The 15,181-nt window shown below is 34.3% G+C and overlaps 1 protein-coding gene across 1 annotated transcript in view; it reads right to left on the minus strand.

Annotated features, from left to right (window-relative positions):
* The window catches only part of UGGT2 (UDP-glucose glycoprotein glucosyltransferase 2), a gene marked incomplete at its 5' end in the record, with an annotated part of 86,258 nt that overhangs the window by 25,314 nt on the left and 45,763 nt on the right, over positions 1 to 15,181 (minus strand). The window contains 9 exons of the mRNA XM_084512106.1: positions 2,093 to 2,195; positions 3,930 to 4,025; positions 5,707 to 5,834; positions 7,720 to 7,851; positions 9,198 to 9,404; positions 11,875 to 11,969; positions 13,872 to 13,970; positions 14,050 to 14,173; positions 14,630 to 14,794. Of these exons, the coding sequence (XP_084368232.1) occupies positions 2,093 to 2,195; positions 3,930 to 4,025; positions 5,707 to 5,834; positions 7,720 to 7,851; positions 9,198 to 9,404; positions 11,875 to 11,969; positions 13,872 to 13,970; positions 14,050 to 14,173; positions 14,630 to 14,794 (1,149 nt within the window). The remainder of the gene's footprint in view (positions 1 to 2,092; positions 2,196 to 3,929; positions 4,026 to 5,706; positions 5,835 to 7,719; positions 7,852 to 9,197; positions 9,405 to 11,874; positions 11,970 to 13,871; positions 13,971 to 14,049; positions 14,174 to 14,629; positions 14,795 to 15,181) is intronic.

Raw genomic sequence — 15,181 nt, forward strand, 5'->3', positions numbered from 1 at the left:
AAAAACTTAAAGTGTGACACATTCAACAATGACTGAGGGAAGAATCATGCTCCTTGCTGTGGCAGTTGCTACATAAATTTTGCATCATGAATAGGTACCATCCCAAAATACTGGGCACTAGTCCACTTCTGTCACTCAAAAAATATTCTTTAAATATAAATATATTGTGGTACTTAAAGTTTACAGGATTTATGTCATCTATATCACAGAATCACAAGACGGCTGAGGTTGGAAGTGACCTCTGGAGGCCATCTGGTCCAACCCCTGCTCCAGCAGGACCACCCAGAGCAGGCTGCCCAGGGCCATGTCCAGGTGGCTTTTGAAAATCTCCAAGAAGAAGACCCCACAGCCTCTCAGAGCAACCTGTGCCACTGCTCTCACACCCACACAGCACAGAAGTGCTGCCTCGTGTTCAGAAGGAGCCTCCTGGGTGCCAGTTTGTGCCCACTGCCTCTTGTCCTGGCACTGGGTACCCCTAAAAAGAGCCTGGCTCTGCCCTCTTTGCACCCTCCCCTTCAGGTATTTGTATACATTGACGAGATCCCTCCTGAACTTCCTCTTCTCCAGGATGAACAGTTCCAACTTTCTCAGCCTATATATAACAACATAATCAGAGAGGCATCCATTCAGAAACTTCGAGTTTGGGGCTTGCTGTATATGTAAGCATGCTTTGTCAAAAATTCTTCATGAATATTTCTACATTGGTAGCCTTTCAAGATAATACAAATTAAAAGAAAAAAAATCAAGTTAATTTATTTTTAATTTAAAACAATAATTTGAAAGTAAGTTTCATCTGCATTAAAATATTTCTGATTTGCTTAGTTTCAATAGCATTTCATTATTCTCTCTGAAGGGTTGGCAAGCTGAGTAAGACTAGAGCTCCTATGAATCAAGCAGCATCTACGATGGCTGAACAGATTGGTACACCATGGGAGTCATTTGCCTAGACGTGCATTAAGGAAGATATTGTTCATTAGGGAATTTGCTGCACTAAGAGAAATTAAGGCTTCTGATCACAGCTAAAAAGACCTTGAGGCAACTTACTAGAAAATGAACTTCTGGCTGAATGGAGAGAGTTTCCCGTCAATTCCAAAACCAAAACATTTTCATTTGGTAGGATCAACATTTCATTTTAATAGAGAATGGTGAAATGAAAGATCTGATTCTAGAGAAAAAAAAGCTAGTATTTAAGAGTCTCAAAACAAACAGAAGCTTGCAGTATGAGAATTTTCATGAAATTTTTAAATTTTTTACTTTGTTTCACTATTATGTATGGAGAGTGACTGGATGCCTCACCATTCTACACAAAAGGCGTAAAAGGGTATGAAAATGGGGGGGGGAAATGATGTAAGAATTTATGAAACTTCCATAATTACTGCAGAGAAAAAGATAAAACAGGATGCAGCAAAAATCAAGTAAAGGGCTTCAGAATTCTAACGGACCATAAAAAGAAGACAAAATTTACATTTTTATGGGAAACTATAAAGGAACCTGAGGCAGAGTGATATTCTGCAGCTAGTGAAAGAAGAAAATCATTTCATGAGCTATGTTTTTAGGACAGTCTCTCTTTAGATGATCAATAGCTACACACAATGGAAGACTTCTAGATATACCTGGTAACATTAATCAATGGAGAAATACCCTTCCAAGAGCTGAAAGGTTTATAGTCCAATCTTCTTATGATGATATTACGGGTCAGATTTAGACCACCTCATTTAGGTACATTGGAAAACTAAGGTGGTTCGGCATAATGGAAAGAAGCATATGCCTTGTAAGATTTTGAGATGGGAGATCCTTTCCCTCTGCATTACGCATACTCCTCCTTTCCTTCTATTGACTGTAAAAAGCATTTATGGACTCACTTCTAAGAGGACTGGTTCATAGGGCATCTCCATTTTAATTGCAAATAAGGTACTTACAATGATGAATTAGATCATCCCCAACTTTTTAGTATTAATTTAAATAACCAAGTAGATACTTAAAAAATACCTAAATTCGGTTTACCTCTTTACTACACTTTACTTGAAAATAAGAGGTTTAGTACAAATTAAACTGCAAATATGGAAATTAAAAGAAATGACCACCATCTTACAATCAATAAATGAGCCATCTTCTGTGCTTCTCTTGTCAATGGATCAACAATAGCAATGACATCATAGAATGGTTCATTCTCTTGGGGATCGACTTTTACTACGCTGTAAAAAAAAACAACAAAAAAAAACAATTAATAAATAAGTAAAAACTCCAAATTCAGTTTATAGAAATAACAAACATTTTTAGGCACAAATCTGTAATATAAGAGCCACTTCAGATTTCACTGCTTATGAAGATATTTTCCTCATTTCCTCAGTAATCACTTTTGTCCCCTGTGATATCACTAGAAAAGCCAAACATGAACAGCAATTAAAATTTGGCATTAATCTACATAGTTCCATACTGGTTATCAGTTAAATATATGCTTAATTACAAAATCAACAAAATAAAAGAAAAACAGAGAGCAACATTCAAAAAAGGGCCTTCATTTCCTTTCAATTTCCTTCAGTGACATTTACTGTTTCTTTACTGATATCTACAACTATCATATTTGACAAGTGCCAATGGTGACACATTTTTAAAAGAACAGTGCAACTGAAAAATGTGAAAGTTGATAAGACGGATTAGTTTTATGCATTACAGAAGATAATTTAGTTTCATTAGAAGTCAAGGAGACTCTGGTTAAACTAATCTGGTTGTACAGGAAGGAAAAAATAGTAAACCTCACTGAGAAAAAAATAATGTGCTGTAAATACAGAAAATGGTTTTCGAGAAAAAGTATACTTAGAAAAGCGATTAGTGTTAGCGAGGTCATACTCCCTCCAGTACACCTGTCCACGTTACTAGTAAAACCTTGGAAAAGGTGTTAGCCACTTAAAATAGGCTACTGATATCACTGTTTGTCTTTCCAACAACTAGTAGAGGCAGGGCTAGCACAGCAGCACAGCATGCTGGAACAGTTTTGCAAATAGAAACAAGTAAGGATTTGGAAATAATGTTACCCTAATTTTAATTTTGATCGTGGTTTTTGAGCACATGTCTTTTAAAGAATGTGTCTGCCTTTGCTCCAGAAAGCTTACCCCAGCTATGCTTAAATTAAAAATGGCTATTGTTAGTGTCCATCACAAAGACAGGATTCATAGAGGTACATCCTAGTATTTTAGGTCTCAATAACAATGAAGGTGCTTGTAGCATATTCACTTTTTAAATCTAGGATCAGAAAAACAAGGATTCAACATACGTAAGTACACTAAGGACACTAGTATGAGCCTGGCAAGTGTAAATCTGTCTGCTCAAGACAGTCTGCTCAGTTTTTTTTAAGGAATTAGGTGCCATTGAGCCAAATCAATTTGTATTTGAATGTAATCTGGTTGTATTTTAGAGTCTAATCTTATTTTATTTTAGGGTCAAGCTAAGAACAGGAGTCAAGAGTGACGCTGCTAATCCACAAATTGTTTTACATGTGTGTATTAGCCTTGCCAAGAGTACTCAGGACTAACAACTGAATAAGCTCATATCGTAGTTCCACAGTAATGAAAATTAATGGGGGCTTCATTTACTTCTGATCTGTGCAATTACCTATTACATTTGATAAATGTGAAGTATGGACTCCAAGTTTTCTAACCACATAAGTGCTTCTATTCATACCTGTTGTAATCACTCTTCCTTCAATAATGGCTAAGCCTGGAAAACCATTAGGTATTACTAATTAATCTATTAAAAGACAGGTAAAAAATGCATTACACTAGATCAGACGAACAGATTGCTCATACAATCAAAAACTTGTAAAACTGAAATGCTTATTGAAGTTTCCAAAAACTGAATGTAACAATCAGCATATTATAACTTTAGTATGAAAATACTGTGGGTCCATTACCATGACAGACAGAACTCACCTGTGCTGTTCCTTGAGTAATTCAGCATCTTGCCTCACCTCTGTTTTAGGCAAAGATGACAATAGTGCATCTATTTTCATAATGAAATCACTGCCACTATATTAAATAAAACACATGCAAGTCACAATGATTTTCATTAGAAAAGGAGTAAAGCTTTTGCATTTTAGTCTATCTACATAAGGAATATTTTAAAAGCCCACATCCCAAACTTGGATTCTAAAAGATTATCACCTAGAGATTTTGTAGCTTTGAGTAAAACACTTGGTATGACAGTGACAAAGAACCACTACAACCTTAGACTTTGGGAATTGTATGCTTCTTAAAATGAAGCAATGCAGAATCAGCAGAATTTACATTCAGTGTCACAGTTTGCATAGTACAATCTGCTGATATGTAGAACTTTCTCTTTTTTTTTTTTTCCTTTGTAACAACATGTAGGAACATACATAGGTGAAGAAAGTTTTTAGTTTACTGGCAACATTTTTTTTTTCTTCTTCTTGGAATCTCCTTAAAAATCTCAGCAGTTCTCTTTCAGTGTCACCGAGTCTTAATATTTGATTAAATATGTTTTGCCTTTCACTACATATCTCCTTGATAATTCTACTTCTTTGTGATTTTTTCTTCTGGTAGGTACTCTCTCAGTTGTGCCAGTCCTTCCAGATAGCAGAAATGATGCTCAGACACAAAAAATCAATAAATATTTCTCCACAGTTGGCTTGTAAAAATAACATAATCGTGCTCTCTTCTTTGTACGCAAATTGGATGCTTAGATTAGAGGCTGTCTAGAAGTCATCTTTATACTTACTTCTTCAGTCAACAGATGTGTGAATACTGTCTAGCAGGGTGTCAGAACACCACATTTGTCCATGCCACTATGGGCTCCTTTTCTAATGATTCCCAAAGACAATGCAATTTCTTACTTCAAATATCAATACTCACTTATTACTGTGTTTTTAAGATACACTGGATTTTATCGAGCTTATTATTTTTTATTCAAGTAACCAAAAGCTAGTAGGAATTGTTTACAGCAAGCTGCACTCATCTCTTGGCTGTAAGTACAGTGAATGTAGATAAAGTATTTGGAGTAACTTAGCAGAACTAAACACATTATGAGACAGGTTGGAGAGGATAAGATTCTTTGGATCAGCAGTGATCTCTTAGGCCTTAGCCTCACACACACAACCAATGACAAAGAGGTGCATGCCTCTTGAGAAACACAGGGGGCCTTTTTTTCTGCTCTGCATTGTAACAAGGAGGTACCAATGAGGTTGTCAGCGGCAGAGTAAATGACATGCAGCTGAAAACCAACATATAGTTTTCTATTACTATGTGTTGCAAAGCATAATTGGCCAAGCATAAAGGTGATACAAAATTCAGTGGATATGACATTTCCTCTAGAAAACAGTATTGTCTGAAAACATCAATTGCTTGAATAGGTAAGTATACCAAGTCTGTAACAAAAATGCAAAAAAGAAAATTAAGGACCCTTAAAATTGTCTGCACAGATGTACTCACATGCTAAGTGAGAGGACAGCAAATAGCTAGCATAGAATATGTCTCTATGGTATAGAAATAGAGCATAGAAACAACAAACACTTCAGCTAAGTGCAGATACAGTATATATGTGAGTATACAGTATGAAGAGTACTATGACCAAATATTTGAATTTTTGTTCATATTCCACATGCAAAAGGATTACTAATTTGTTACTGTCGGTAAACAAAGCACTATATCATATGCTTGGACAATAAACACTCAAAATCTGAAATAATTTTACCTTTTAGCGCTGATTCCCATTTCTTTGACAATAGCTTTAATCTTCTCTGCTGAGGTACTGTACGTTATTTTTTCTAACAAATTAAAGTCTTCTGCATAGAATTCATCTTTATCTAAAGGACCCAGTATCTTGGAGAAAAAATGATATTAATAAGCATAGAATTTCCTAATCATGTTTCTTTTGTAAACAAAAATATGTTAATATTTTAAATGAATGCAAAACATCCACTAGGCAAACTCCCAGCCCTATATACATCATTATTATTAATTATATATTACTAGACTGTATAGTAACTATATAGGATTAGGTTTTTACAGCTAACTCACAAAGAACAGTTGCAGTGGAAATATCCATTACATTTTTCATTATACATACCTATGTCAAGGCATACACTGTTCAGAAATAATAGATCTAAGTTTAAGAAAAAGCTCTGTTTGGTACATTATTTTAGACTGAAATTCAAACTACTGTCTTCCTACCACACTCTTTAGATGTTTAATTCTGTGAACACAACCTTAACTTCTCAAGGATTCTCAGATTAGGATGAATGGATAAAAAGTAATACAAGAGCAAAGGACAATGAATGCAGGATACCAGAGACTAGAAACATAACTTTTTTTTTTTTTGGGGGGGTGTCTGAAGCAAAAGAAAGTCCTAGAAAATTGATTTGAGGATGTTATTGGAATTTCTTACTCATAGTCTACCAGGCTAAACTGACTCAGCTTTCAAGAGGGGATAGTGTTTCCAGGATGTAGAATGTCAGGATGTAATTTTGGCACTGACAGCCTCTCTCTCAAAATTCAACTGTTTCCTAGAAATGAGAGGTCATCTAACTCAATTCCACTTTTGAATCTTTTATTAGTATTAATGATGCATGAAATAGAGAAAAACACAGTGTGGTTATGAAACACCATGCTACTTTTGAAGAAGTCCCAATTAGAAAAAAAAAATCTTTGCTCATAAACACAAAACTCCAATGATGAAATAGCAAAGATACAAATGAAGGATATCGCATGCATTTTTAAAAAGTAATCTTCTAACGTGAAAACACACTTTCAGCGAAGTATTTCCTCAGCACTTACTATAGGACATTAATTGAGCTTTTTTAGGCAAGGAAATCAGTAATAACCTTTCGTTTATAAAATAACATTGCATATTTAGTTTTATTATTACTATTAAGACAGAAAAAAACAACACAATTCTTTTGTTCTTCATCAATAAAAAGAGTTTATGTGGTTTCATTAGTATTATTTCAGTAGAAACCATTTAGGATACAAAAAGAGTAGCTAAGTACAGATTAAGAGCTTCCAGAAGTGAAATGCCAGCATATTATCCCCACTTCTTTCTAATGGTGGAGCAATTAAGAGAAGACTTAACTCAAAGAGCAGTTTGTATAAGTTGTATTTATAATGTAAGGTATTGAATGTCATTAGCAAATACTAAATATTAAACCCGAAATTTTATTTTCAATCACAGTTCACCTATAGCCAAACTGTAGTAATGCCTATTGGTTTCAGAATATATGTACTATAAATTGAAAGAACAAAACTATTACACTTTTATTTGAATACTAAGACTATAGAACAATGTAATGTTTATAAACAGTTGGCTTCTTTCCTAAAAGAGAAGAGCTTGAAAATACCACTCTAGTCAATGTAACTTAATTTAGTTTATCCTACACCAAGTATGTGAAATATGTAACTTCAGGATCAAAATTTAAACATCATTAATAATACATCAAATGCTAGCCTATTTAAAGAATTTTGTCTATCATTTCATCAGAGTTTCTCTGAAATAGCTGTGGAAATGACATGAGTCCACATGGGATTGAGCTAATAAACAAATTAGGAGGAAAGCAAAATAGAAAATAAACAAGGCAAACATTCATACCATTCTCTGCCAACAAGCTGAAAAAAGTGAGAAATTATTATCATGCATTTTCTTTAGCCTGAAACTGAAGTTCTGAGAAATAAAAAGTAACTACAAAAAGACTGAGAGATGACAACTTCTTACCTTGCCATTGCTCATAACAGCCATTTGCCCAGGAAGCAGCTTAAGAACCTCCTGGCAGAACATCTGGTGGGTTTTAATTATATCCACTCCTAAAGTGTTGTACTTCTTCTCAAAAGTATCATCATCCATGCCCTAAAGCAAAGACAAAGTATGAGACAGTGAAATGGTTCAGCAAAAATAAATATTGTAACAGCTGAAGTAAGCAAAGACTTTCTGCAAGTTACACGGTAACCAAAAATCAAAATAAAGCCACCTCAGATTCAGTTTAAGTATATGGTATTGGTATGGAGCCACAGTCTCCCAGCTAGATAGCGTGCTGTTCTTCACCCTTGAACAACTGTTAACAACTGTGAGAGGAAAGCTATGCCTGAAGGTAAACACTTTTTCTAAGATCCAGAGCACAGTTGAAGGAAAAATAGCATTCTCAAGAATGCAGTTCCTCTTTTCCCTTAGGAAAAAAAAAAGTATAAAAATTCATATTACTCTAAAAACTATCATTTAAATATGTTAAATCAATACAACTTACACATGTTTTAGGGAAGTCAACAACATTGAGCAAGACACATGACAAATCAATGTTTAAAGTGGAAAAAAATGCTGGAACTTTGCCATGCTTACAACAATGCAGCAGGTTTTGATGCTGTCAAAATTATCCTGCTATACTAAACTGTACTGATATATATTTCCCAGTCAGAAGTATGCACACTAAGTAAACAGATTAATTCAGAAACAATTTACATAACAAAATAAAAACCAAAACAGAAATAATAACGCATACACTGCCTAATTAGTTACTTCTATGTCTTTCAAAATTTACTAAATGATAAGAGTACGATCAAAAACAATTAACTGATTCATTTTGCAAAATGGTGCCAGAGTTCTCCTAGTCTTCCAAATCTTATTTAAAAATACTAAATTTTACAGCTTCTTCTGAAACCAAAACTGAAATTTGCAACAGATATTTAGTAACTCAAATTTATTCTATATGCAAAGTTTGAAGTCAGCAACAACTATATTTTAAACCAATGTATTTTCACAGAAACATACCAAAAAGTGTTGGCTAGAAGTATACAATACTCATTAATCTCAACTGCTTCAGTCTGCACCTTTTACTGTTCATAACCACAACAGGTAAAAAGTTATTTCTGAAGCCTTAATTCTTGACAAACATTAAAACAGTAATTTTAATGAAGAGTGAGCTTTAAAATAATAATTAAAAATAAATTATTTTGGTCTCAATAATTTGTTATCAATACTCTGTATTTTTCAGTACTTTTACGTTTTCTTTCTTTACTTTAGAGAAATTTTCTATTCTTCATCACTTAAAGATTGTCAAAAATTCCAAATCTGCTGGCCCAGAAACTGTGTGTTAAAAACTTCATAGCATTTGGCCAAACACTGTTCCTCTCAACTGCGTCTCCTTAGAATAAAAAATACGTACAATAAAAAATAAAGTACCCAATGTAGTTTGCACTCACCGGGACAAGGAATTTAACAATTTTAGTTCCAGCAGCAAGGGATTTTGCTGTTTCTTCCTTAGTGAGTTTGTTTAGGAAACTTTTTAAGCTGCTGTTGTTTTGTGTTAGAAAAGCTGCCAAAATTCCTCTTGCAATGGCTGTGTTATCTTCCTTTATTTTTGATGAAGGATTGTTCAAAATTCCAACCCGTGTATGACTGCTTGTTTTCTGCAAAGAAAAATACAGAATAATACACAATTTTACATTTACATCTGCTGATACCTAATGTATGCATATTTATTGTAGCTCTGTGAAATATCTTTGTATTTATTTTTTTGCAGCTATTTGTCTTCAGAAAATACACATGAATGCCTAATTCAAAACTTCAACTAGCAGCAAAAATGCTATTAGTAAGGATTCATAATACATTTTAAATAAAGATTTTTTTTTTTGACAGAATAATTACTTTGAGCATTCTGCAGAGGTGCATTTTTAACAAAGCACATATACAAGTATTCATTTACAGATTTCAGGATTGTTTTTGTAGATGTGCTTTTCCATTTTTTTTCAAAAAATATCAAACTGAGCATATAATAGATACAAGAAAATGTATCCACTTATCAGTTTAATCTTAATCAGCAGGAAACTCTTTCACTTGCTAAAATCAGTGATGACACTTAAATCTTAGTATGAGAGATTGATGATTCTTGGATAGGACCAAATAGTGTCACTAAATGAAGAAAAGGTAAATGGACTCTATTGCAATAAAGAATACAACACTAAGGCATGAAATCAGTGGTATTCAACATAGTTAAAATGCAGAATTTAAACTGCAGCTCTTAATAAAAGTGGGTTGGCTTTTTTTAAACACTTTTTTGAAAAGCCTGAAAATGTGTTCTTTAAACTGAGAAGGGTGTTACAGAATCATCTAGGTTGGAAGAGACCTTCAAGATCACTGAGTCCAACCTCTGACCTAACACTAACAGTCCTCTGCTAACCCATATCCCTAAGCTCTACATCTAAACGTCTTTTAAAGACCTCCAGGGATGGTGACTCCACCACTTCCCTGGGCAGCCCATTCCAGTGCCTAACAACCCTTTCAGTAAAGAAGTTCTTCCTAACATCCAACTTAAACCTCCCGTGTTCTCACTGGAAAGAGGACAAGCTGCACAGTATCCTACATTAGGAGATGGGCAACAAGCCAACCAAGGCAAGTTATTCTTCCCCTCTACTTGGTGCTTGTAGGGCTGCACTTGGACTGCTGTTCCTGGCTTTGCCTCCCCAGAGCAGTAAGGGTGCTGAGATACTGGAGAGGTCTCAGCCAGCCAAGACATCTCTAGTTTTCTCAAATTAAGTTAAAATATACTAGTAGTATTCAAAATAATACTATTACATATTAGCTGGAATACATGTAGTTAAACTGAATTTCCTTTTACCACTTCCCCTCACAGATCCTTGCACACTTCATGCACAAGTGTCTATGCCACGTCTGCGTCTAATGGAAATTCTACTTTTCTAGACCCAGACCCAACAGATGAAAGGGAGTGGAAATGGGTAGAGAATCTCCATGCAAATTAATGGACTTCAAAAAAACAGTGTGTTTTTGTCTTTTTGTCACAAAATTTTGAAAAATTACTAGACCAAGCCGTAGAGAGGGCAATGAGGTTTATCCAAATCAAATCTAGGAATAAGAATGAAGATAATCAATTAAACTGCAATTTCATAGAAGATGCAACAAACCTTGTTCAGAACAGCTTTTCTAGTGATTTTCCTAAATTGCCACTATCACATGGGGACTTGCCCAGACAGTTCTCACCTCCTAGAGTTAGGAACTATGCTATGTTTTCCTCACTGAAGAGGGAAGGATGTGAAACTACAGAGGGAATACATCTGTCAATGTTGAGCTGCAGATCTAGCAGTCAGATAAATTAAAGGATTTTCTTTAACAGAGACTTGCAATGAATATTCATCTCTGCAGTTTAAGTGTCTTTTTAGGACATACTTGGTATCATGCGCTCCCTGCAATATATCAACTTTATAATTTCTTTAAGGTGTTTCCAATTTCACTCCTGATAAGTAAATCTACGTATTTTCCCAGTGTCAGTCTGTAATTACTCTTCTAAACTCCCCGAAACTGAATTTTTTGTAATTTATACTCATGTGGCATTTGCTTGTATACTTTAAATCCTATTATTAATGTCAAAAAAATTAAAAATAAGTAAACTCATAAATGATTCTCCTACAAATAATTGCAAAAGTAATTATCGGTATATTAAATACAATAAACTTTTAGACTCAGAAGCATACAAATAGCATATGAAAAAACAGTCATTGATGGCCATGACTGTGCCATATGATACAGGAGAGCACTGCATAATGGTTCACATGACCAGGCATTATTCTAACTTCCCTGATCACAGGACGAACGCCTGTAACTGGGATAAAATTCACCCTTCTTATGCACAACAGCATAGTTTGTCTCCTGCTTCAGAAGTCCATGAACCATATGATTGTTTACAGGCCTGTAATTTGCCAGAACCACAGGAGAGTAGAGCAAAACAAATCCACAGTCTCCTAAGTCTGAACCTGACCTGAGACCATTTAAGAATATAATTTTTGAATGCGCACAATGTTGGTAAGAACATATTCATAATAATTAAAAATACATTTTTAAAAATAAAATCTGCTAGAAGCTCACCAGGTGTTTCAAGGCGTTAGAAAGCAGTCGTCTCCCAGCTGGCTTATCAAAATCAGCAATAACCCAGACAGTAACAGCATATAATGCATCTTCATCTGAAAATTAAAGATAATCCTGCTTTACACTCTAGAGAATCTTCTCATGAATAATAAATAATGAATCTCCTCAAGACTTTGAAGTTTGTGTATATTTGACTGCTGACTTCAACTGTAGGACTAATTTTTGCCACATCAGTATCTTTTGCCTTCTGATTTGAAATAAAAGTCTTAGGAGGTACTTTATCATGTTAATATGAGAGAGCTGCTAAAATAGGTGATCTGTTCTTGTACATGGAAACACAGTGTCTCTAAATAATAAACTAGTTCAATTTAACAAAAACTGCTTTGTCAGAGGTTTCTCATGATGGGGTTTGGTCATAAACCAGACATGAAAATAAGTAGTTACAAGAAAGCATGAGTTTGGTTACCTACATTCCCCAAGAGCAAAGGGAGAGTCCTTCAAGCAGGGTAAAACTTATCATTTCTGGACACAAATGTGAATATATCCTATACAGCTCAAAGAAAACGAACTATCATATAGCTGTATATTCAGAATTTTTTTCTTTTTCCTGGTCTATAGTCTCTTGTTCTTTGTTCTTCATAGAAGGGCAATGGTTCATGAAAAAATCTGCAAAATTGTCTTCAGGAGAGTATCGGTCTCAGGTGTATCATATGTTCCCTAAAAGGTGATATGCTTAGACTGGAATTTTACAAGGTTCTAGTGAGATTCTAGGAAGAAGTTGTGGTTCAGATTTGTTGAAGTCTGGAAAAACACACTGGTGACAGAGATCTGAAATGTAGATTCCAGCTTACAGTTTATGGGTTTTACACAAGAGATCTGAATCTTTGCACTGAGCCAACAGATTGAAAAGCACTTATAATTTGACAGCTAGCTTGTATGTATCTCTGGTTGTAGATGGAGAATCAAATAGAGTTAGAGTTGAATTTTATTCTTAAGAAATATTAAATATACTTTTTCTGATAGTGGAATAAATGAAAATCATTTTAGCACCACATAATGATTACTGAAAGAATAGAACTTTGCTAACTGGATCATCTGTCCCTAGATGGGATGATGTAAATCAGCAGTGGTTAACTGTCTACTCCAAGATGTTAACATGATACAGACTAATGCAAAATTTTGTGCAGTTTTATGCCCCCAGAATTTCTTCTAACTTAGAGGGCAAGTACCTGCATATGCAATTCAAGTGCATTACATCAAAAATATTTTAAGTACAAAAAAGCATGAGTTTTATCATGATAACATGTATAAAATGAGTGATAATCCATTGGTATATGTATTTTTTCCTTTTCTATAGAAAAAGCTTCAAAGATCAAAATTAAATAATGCAACTAGAGGAAAAACAAACTATATGTTAGCGAATAGAAATTAAAATCAATTATCCCTTCAACTGTAGAAGTGCCTAATTCTGATATAGATATTATAAAGAATTCAGAGTCTTCAATTTATAATACTGCAACTAAGAGCAATTTGAAAACTTAATATACTCTCTATATCATCTTCAAGTAAAACCATACCAGTATGAAAACCGAGTCTGCTTTAGAAACTGCAAAAGTCTTTCAAAAACTTTTTAGCTTCATGTCTGTGAAACAAAACTAACCAGTCACCTAACTAACAAGTGGGTAAATTTCTTCTGATAAGAAGATAACTGGTAAGTGGGTGTGTGTCTATGCATAAGTGTGTGGTGTGTGCACATGTGCACAGGTATTCAGATGTCTGGAACTTTTCCAGTTCCTGATGCTTCAGCAGCAGGCCTTTTAAAATGACTTAATGACAATCATCTGATTTCTACCAAATCTGAAATAATTACCATATTGTTATAATTTACCTTTATAATATTATGGTATGATTTGACCCCTGAAAGGAGCAAATACATAACACATATATACAACATAGACATATATATAACATACAACCCACATGCAAAATAAATATACCCTTTCTTGTTAAATACTTCATGTTGTCTGAAATTACAGCACTTTTATCTTGTGAGTCCAAAAAGGAGAAGGTAGAGAAGTCCTGCACATCAAATGGAACTGCAAAACGTAAAACAAGGTATGTTAGACTTAAAAAAGAAAAATAGTAAGTAACAGTCAATCTGAGAAAAATAGTTACCAGATGTGGATCTGAAATGGATGTATCTTCTTTCTGCTCCAAGAATAGTGGGGTTTATACGGGGAACTACATTTTTCTGATCCATAAGAAAATCTATTGCATTTATATGATCGTTTAACAAACCCTGTAGGAAGATAACACATAAATAAATCAGTACTCCTATAGTTCCAAGACAAACAAGGACCAAGTATTTATACCATCTTTCAATTGAGCTTAAAGCTTATCTAAAAGTTATGGACAACTTCTGGTCAAAAATGTATAAATATCACACAGTATTTCAAAATACCATATGCACATTTTTCAATTAACAACTACAACACACTCTCAGTTTCTGTATGATTCCGTATGATTTGTGTATGCTTAGTTGTTCCTTAAATCTGTATGATCTAAATAAACCGTTTCAAAACCATGACCGCAAATTAATAACAATAAAAAAAATAATAAAATAACAACATAGTTCCAATTTTCATATTATTAATTTCAAACCATTTCATTATAAATAATACAATTTATAAACATGACTCAAACAATCCACTGCCAAATATTTCATCTTGTTTTCATTCTGAAACTTTAAACATACCATGAACACTGCCCTCTGGAAGAACCCGGTGGCATCAATAATCTTCTGAAGAATAACTGTCTCTAACTCTGCAGCATCCATCTCTTCTCTGTTAAAGGGCACACCATTAAACAGAGCTTGAGGCAATGGACCCAGGCCAGTCTTCTTATAAAAGGTTGCTCCTGCCTGATCATATCAGAAATATCACAGAATTAAATGGACTGTGGCTAACTGTAGCAAAAAATGAAACTAATGTCAAGAGACAATGAACTCTAATCTCCAAGTACTACTCACTGTCACACATTCTCACAAATAGTGGGGACAAAACAGGAAATATGTAGAAAACAAACAGGACACATTGGAGTCAGTTCTCAAACAGAAGGGCAAAACAATTTATTGATCTCTATATGGGTTTTTAAACTTTTGCTTTATCATCTTGCTGAAAAATAGTATTTTATTTTGCTCAATATTCTTAGTTAAAAAAAGCAAATAGGGCGCTTGTAGAGGGGGCTCCACCTTGATGGGTCTAAGTCTGTTTTTCTTCCTCTAATATTCTCCATGAGAAGCTTTCAT

Source organism: Aythya ferina (assembly GCF_964211825.1).
Source record: "Aythya ferina genome assembly, chromosome: 1".
In the NCBI taxonomy this organism is placed as follows: Eukaryota; Metazoa; Chordata; class Aves; order Anseriformes; family Anatidae; genus Aythya; species Aythya ferina.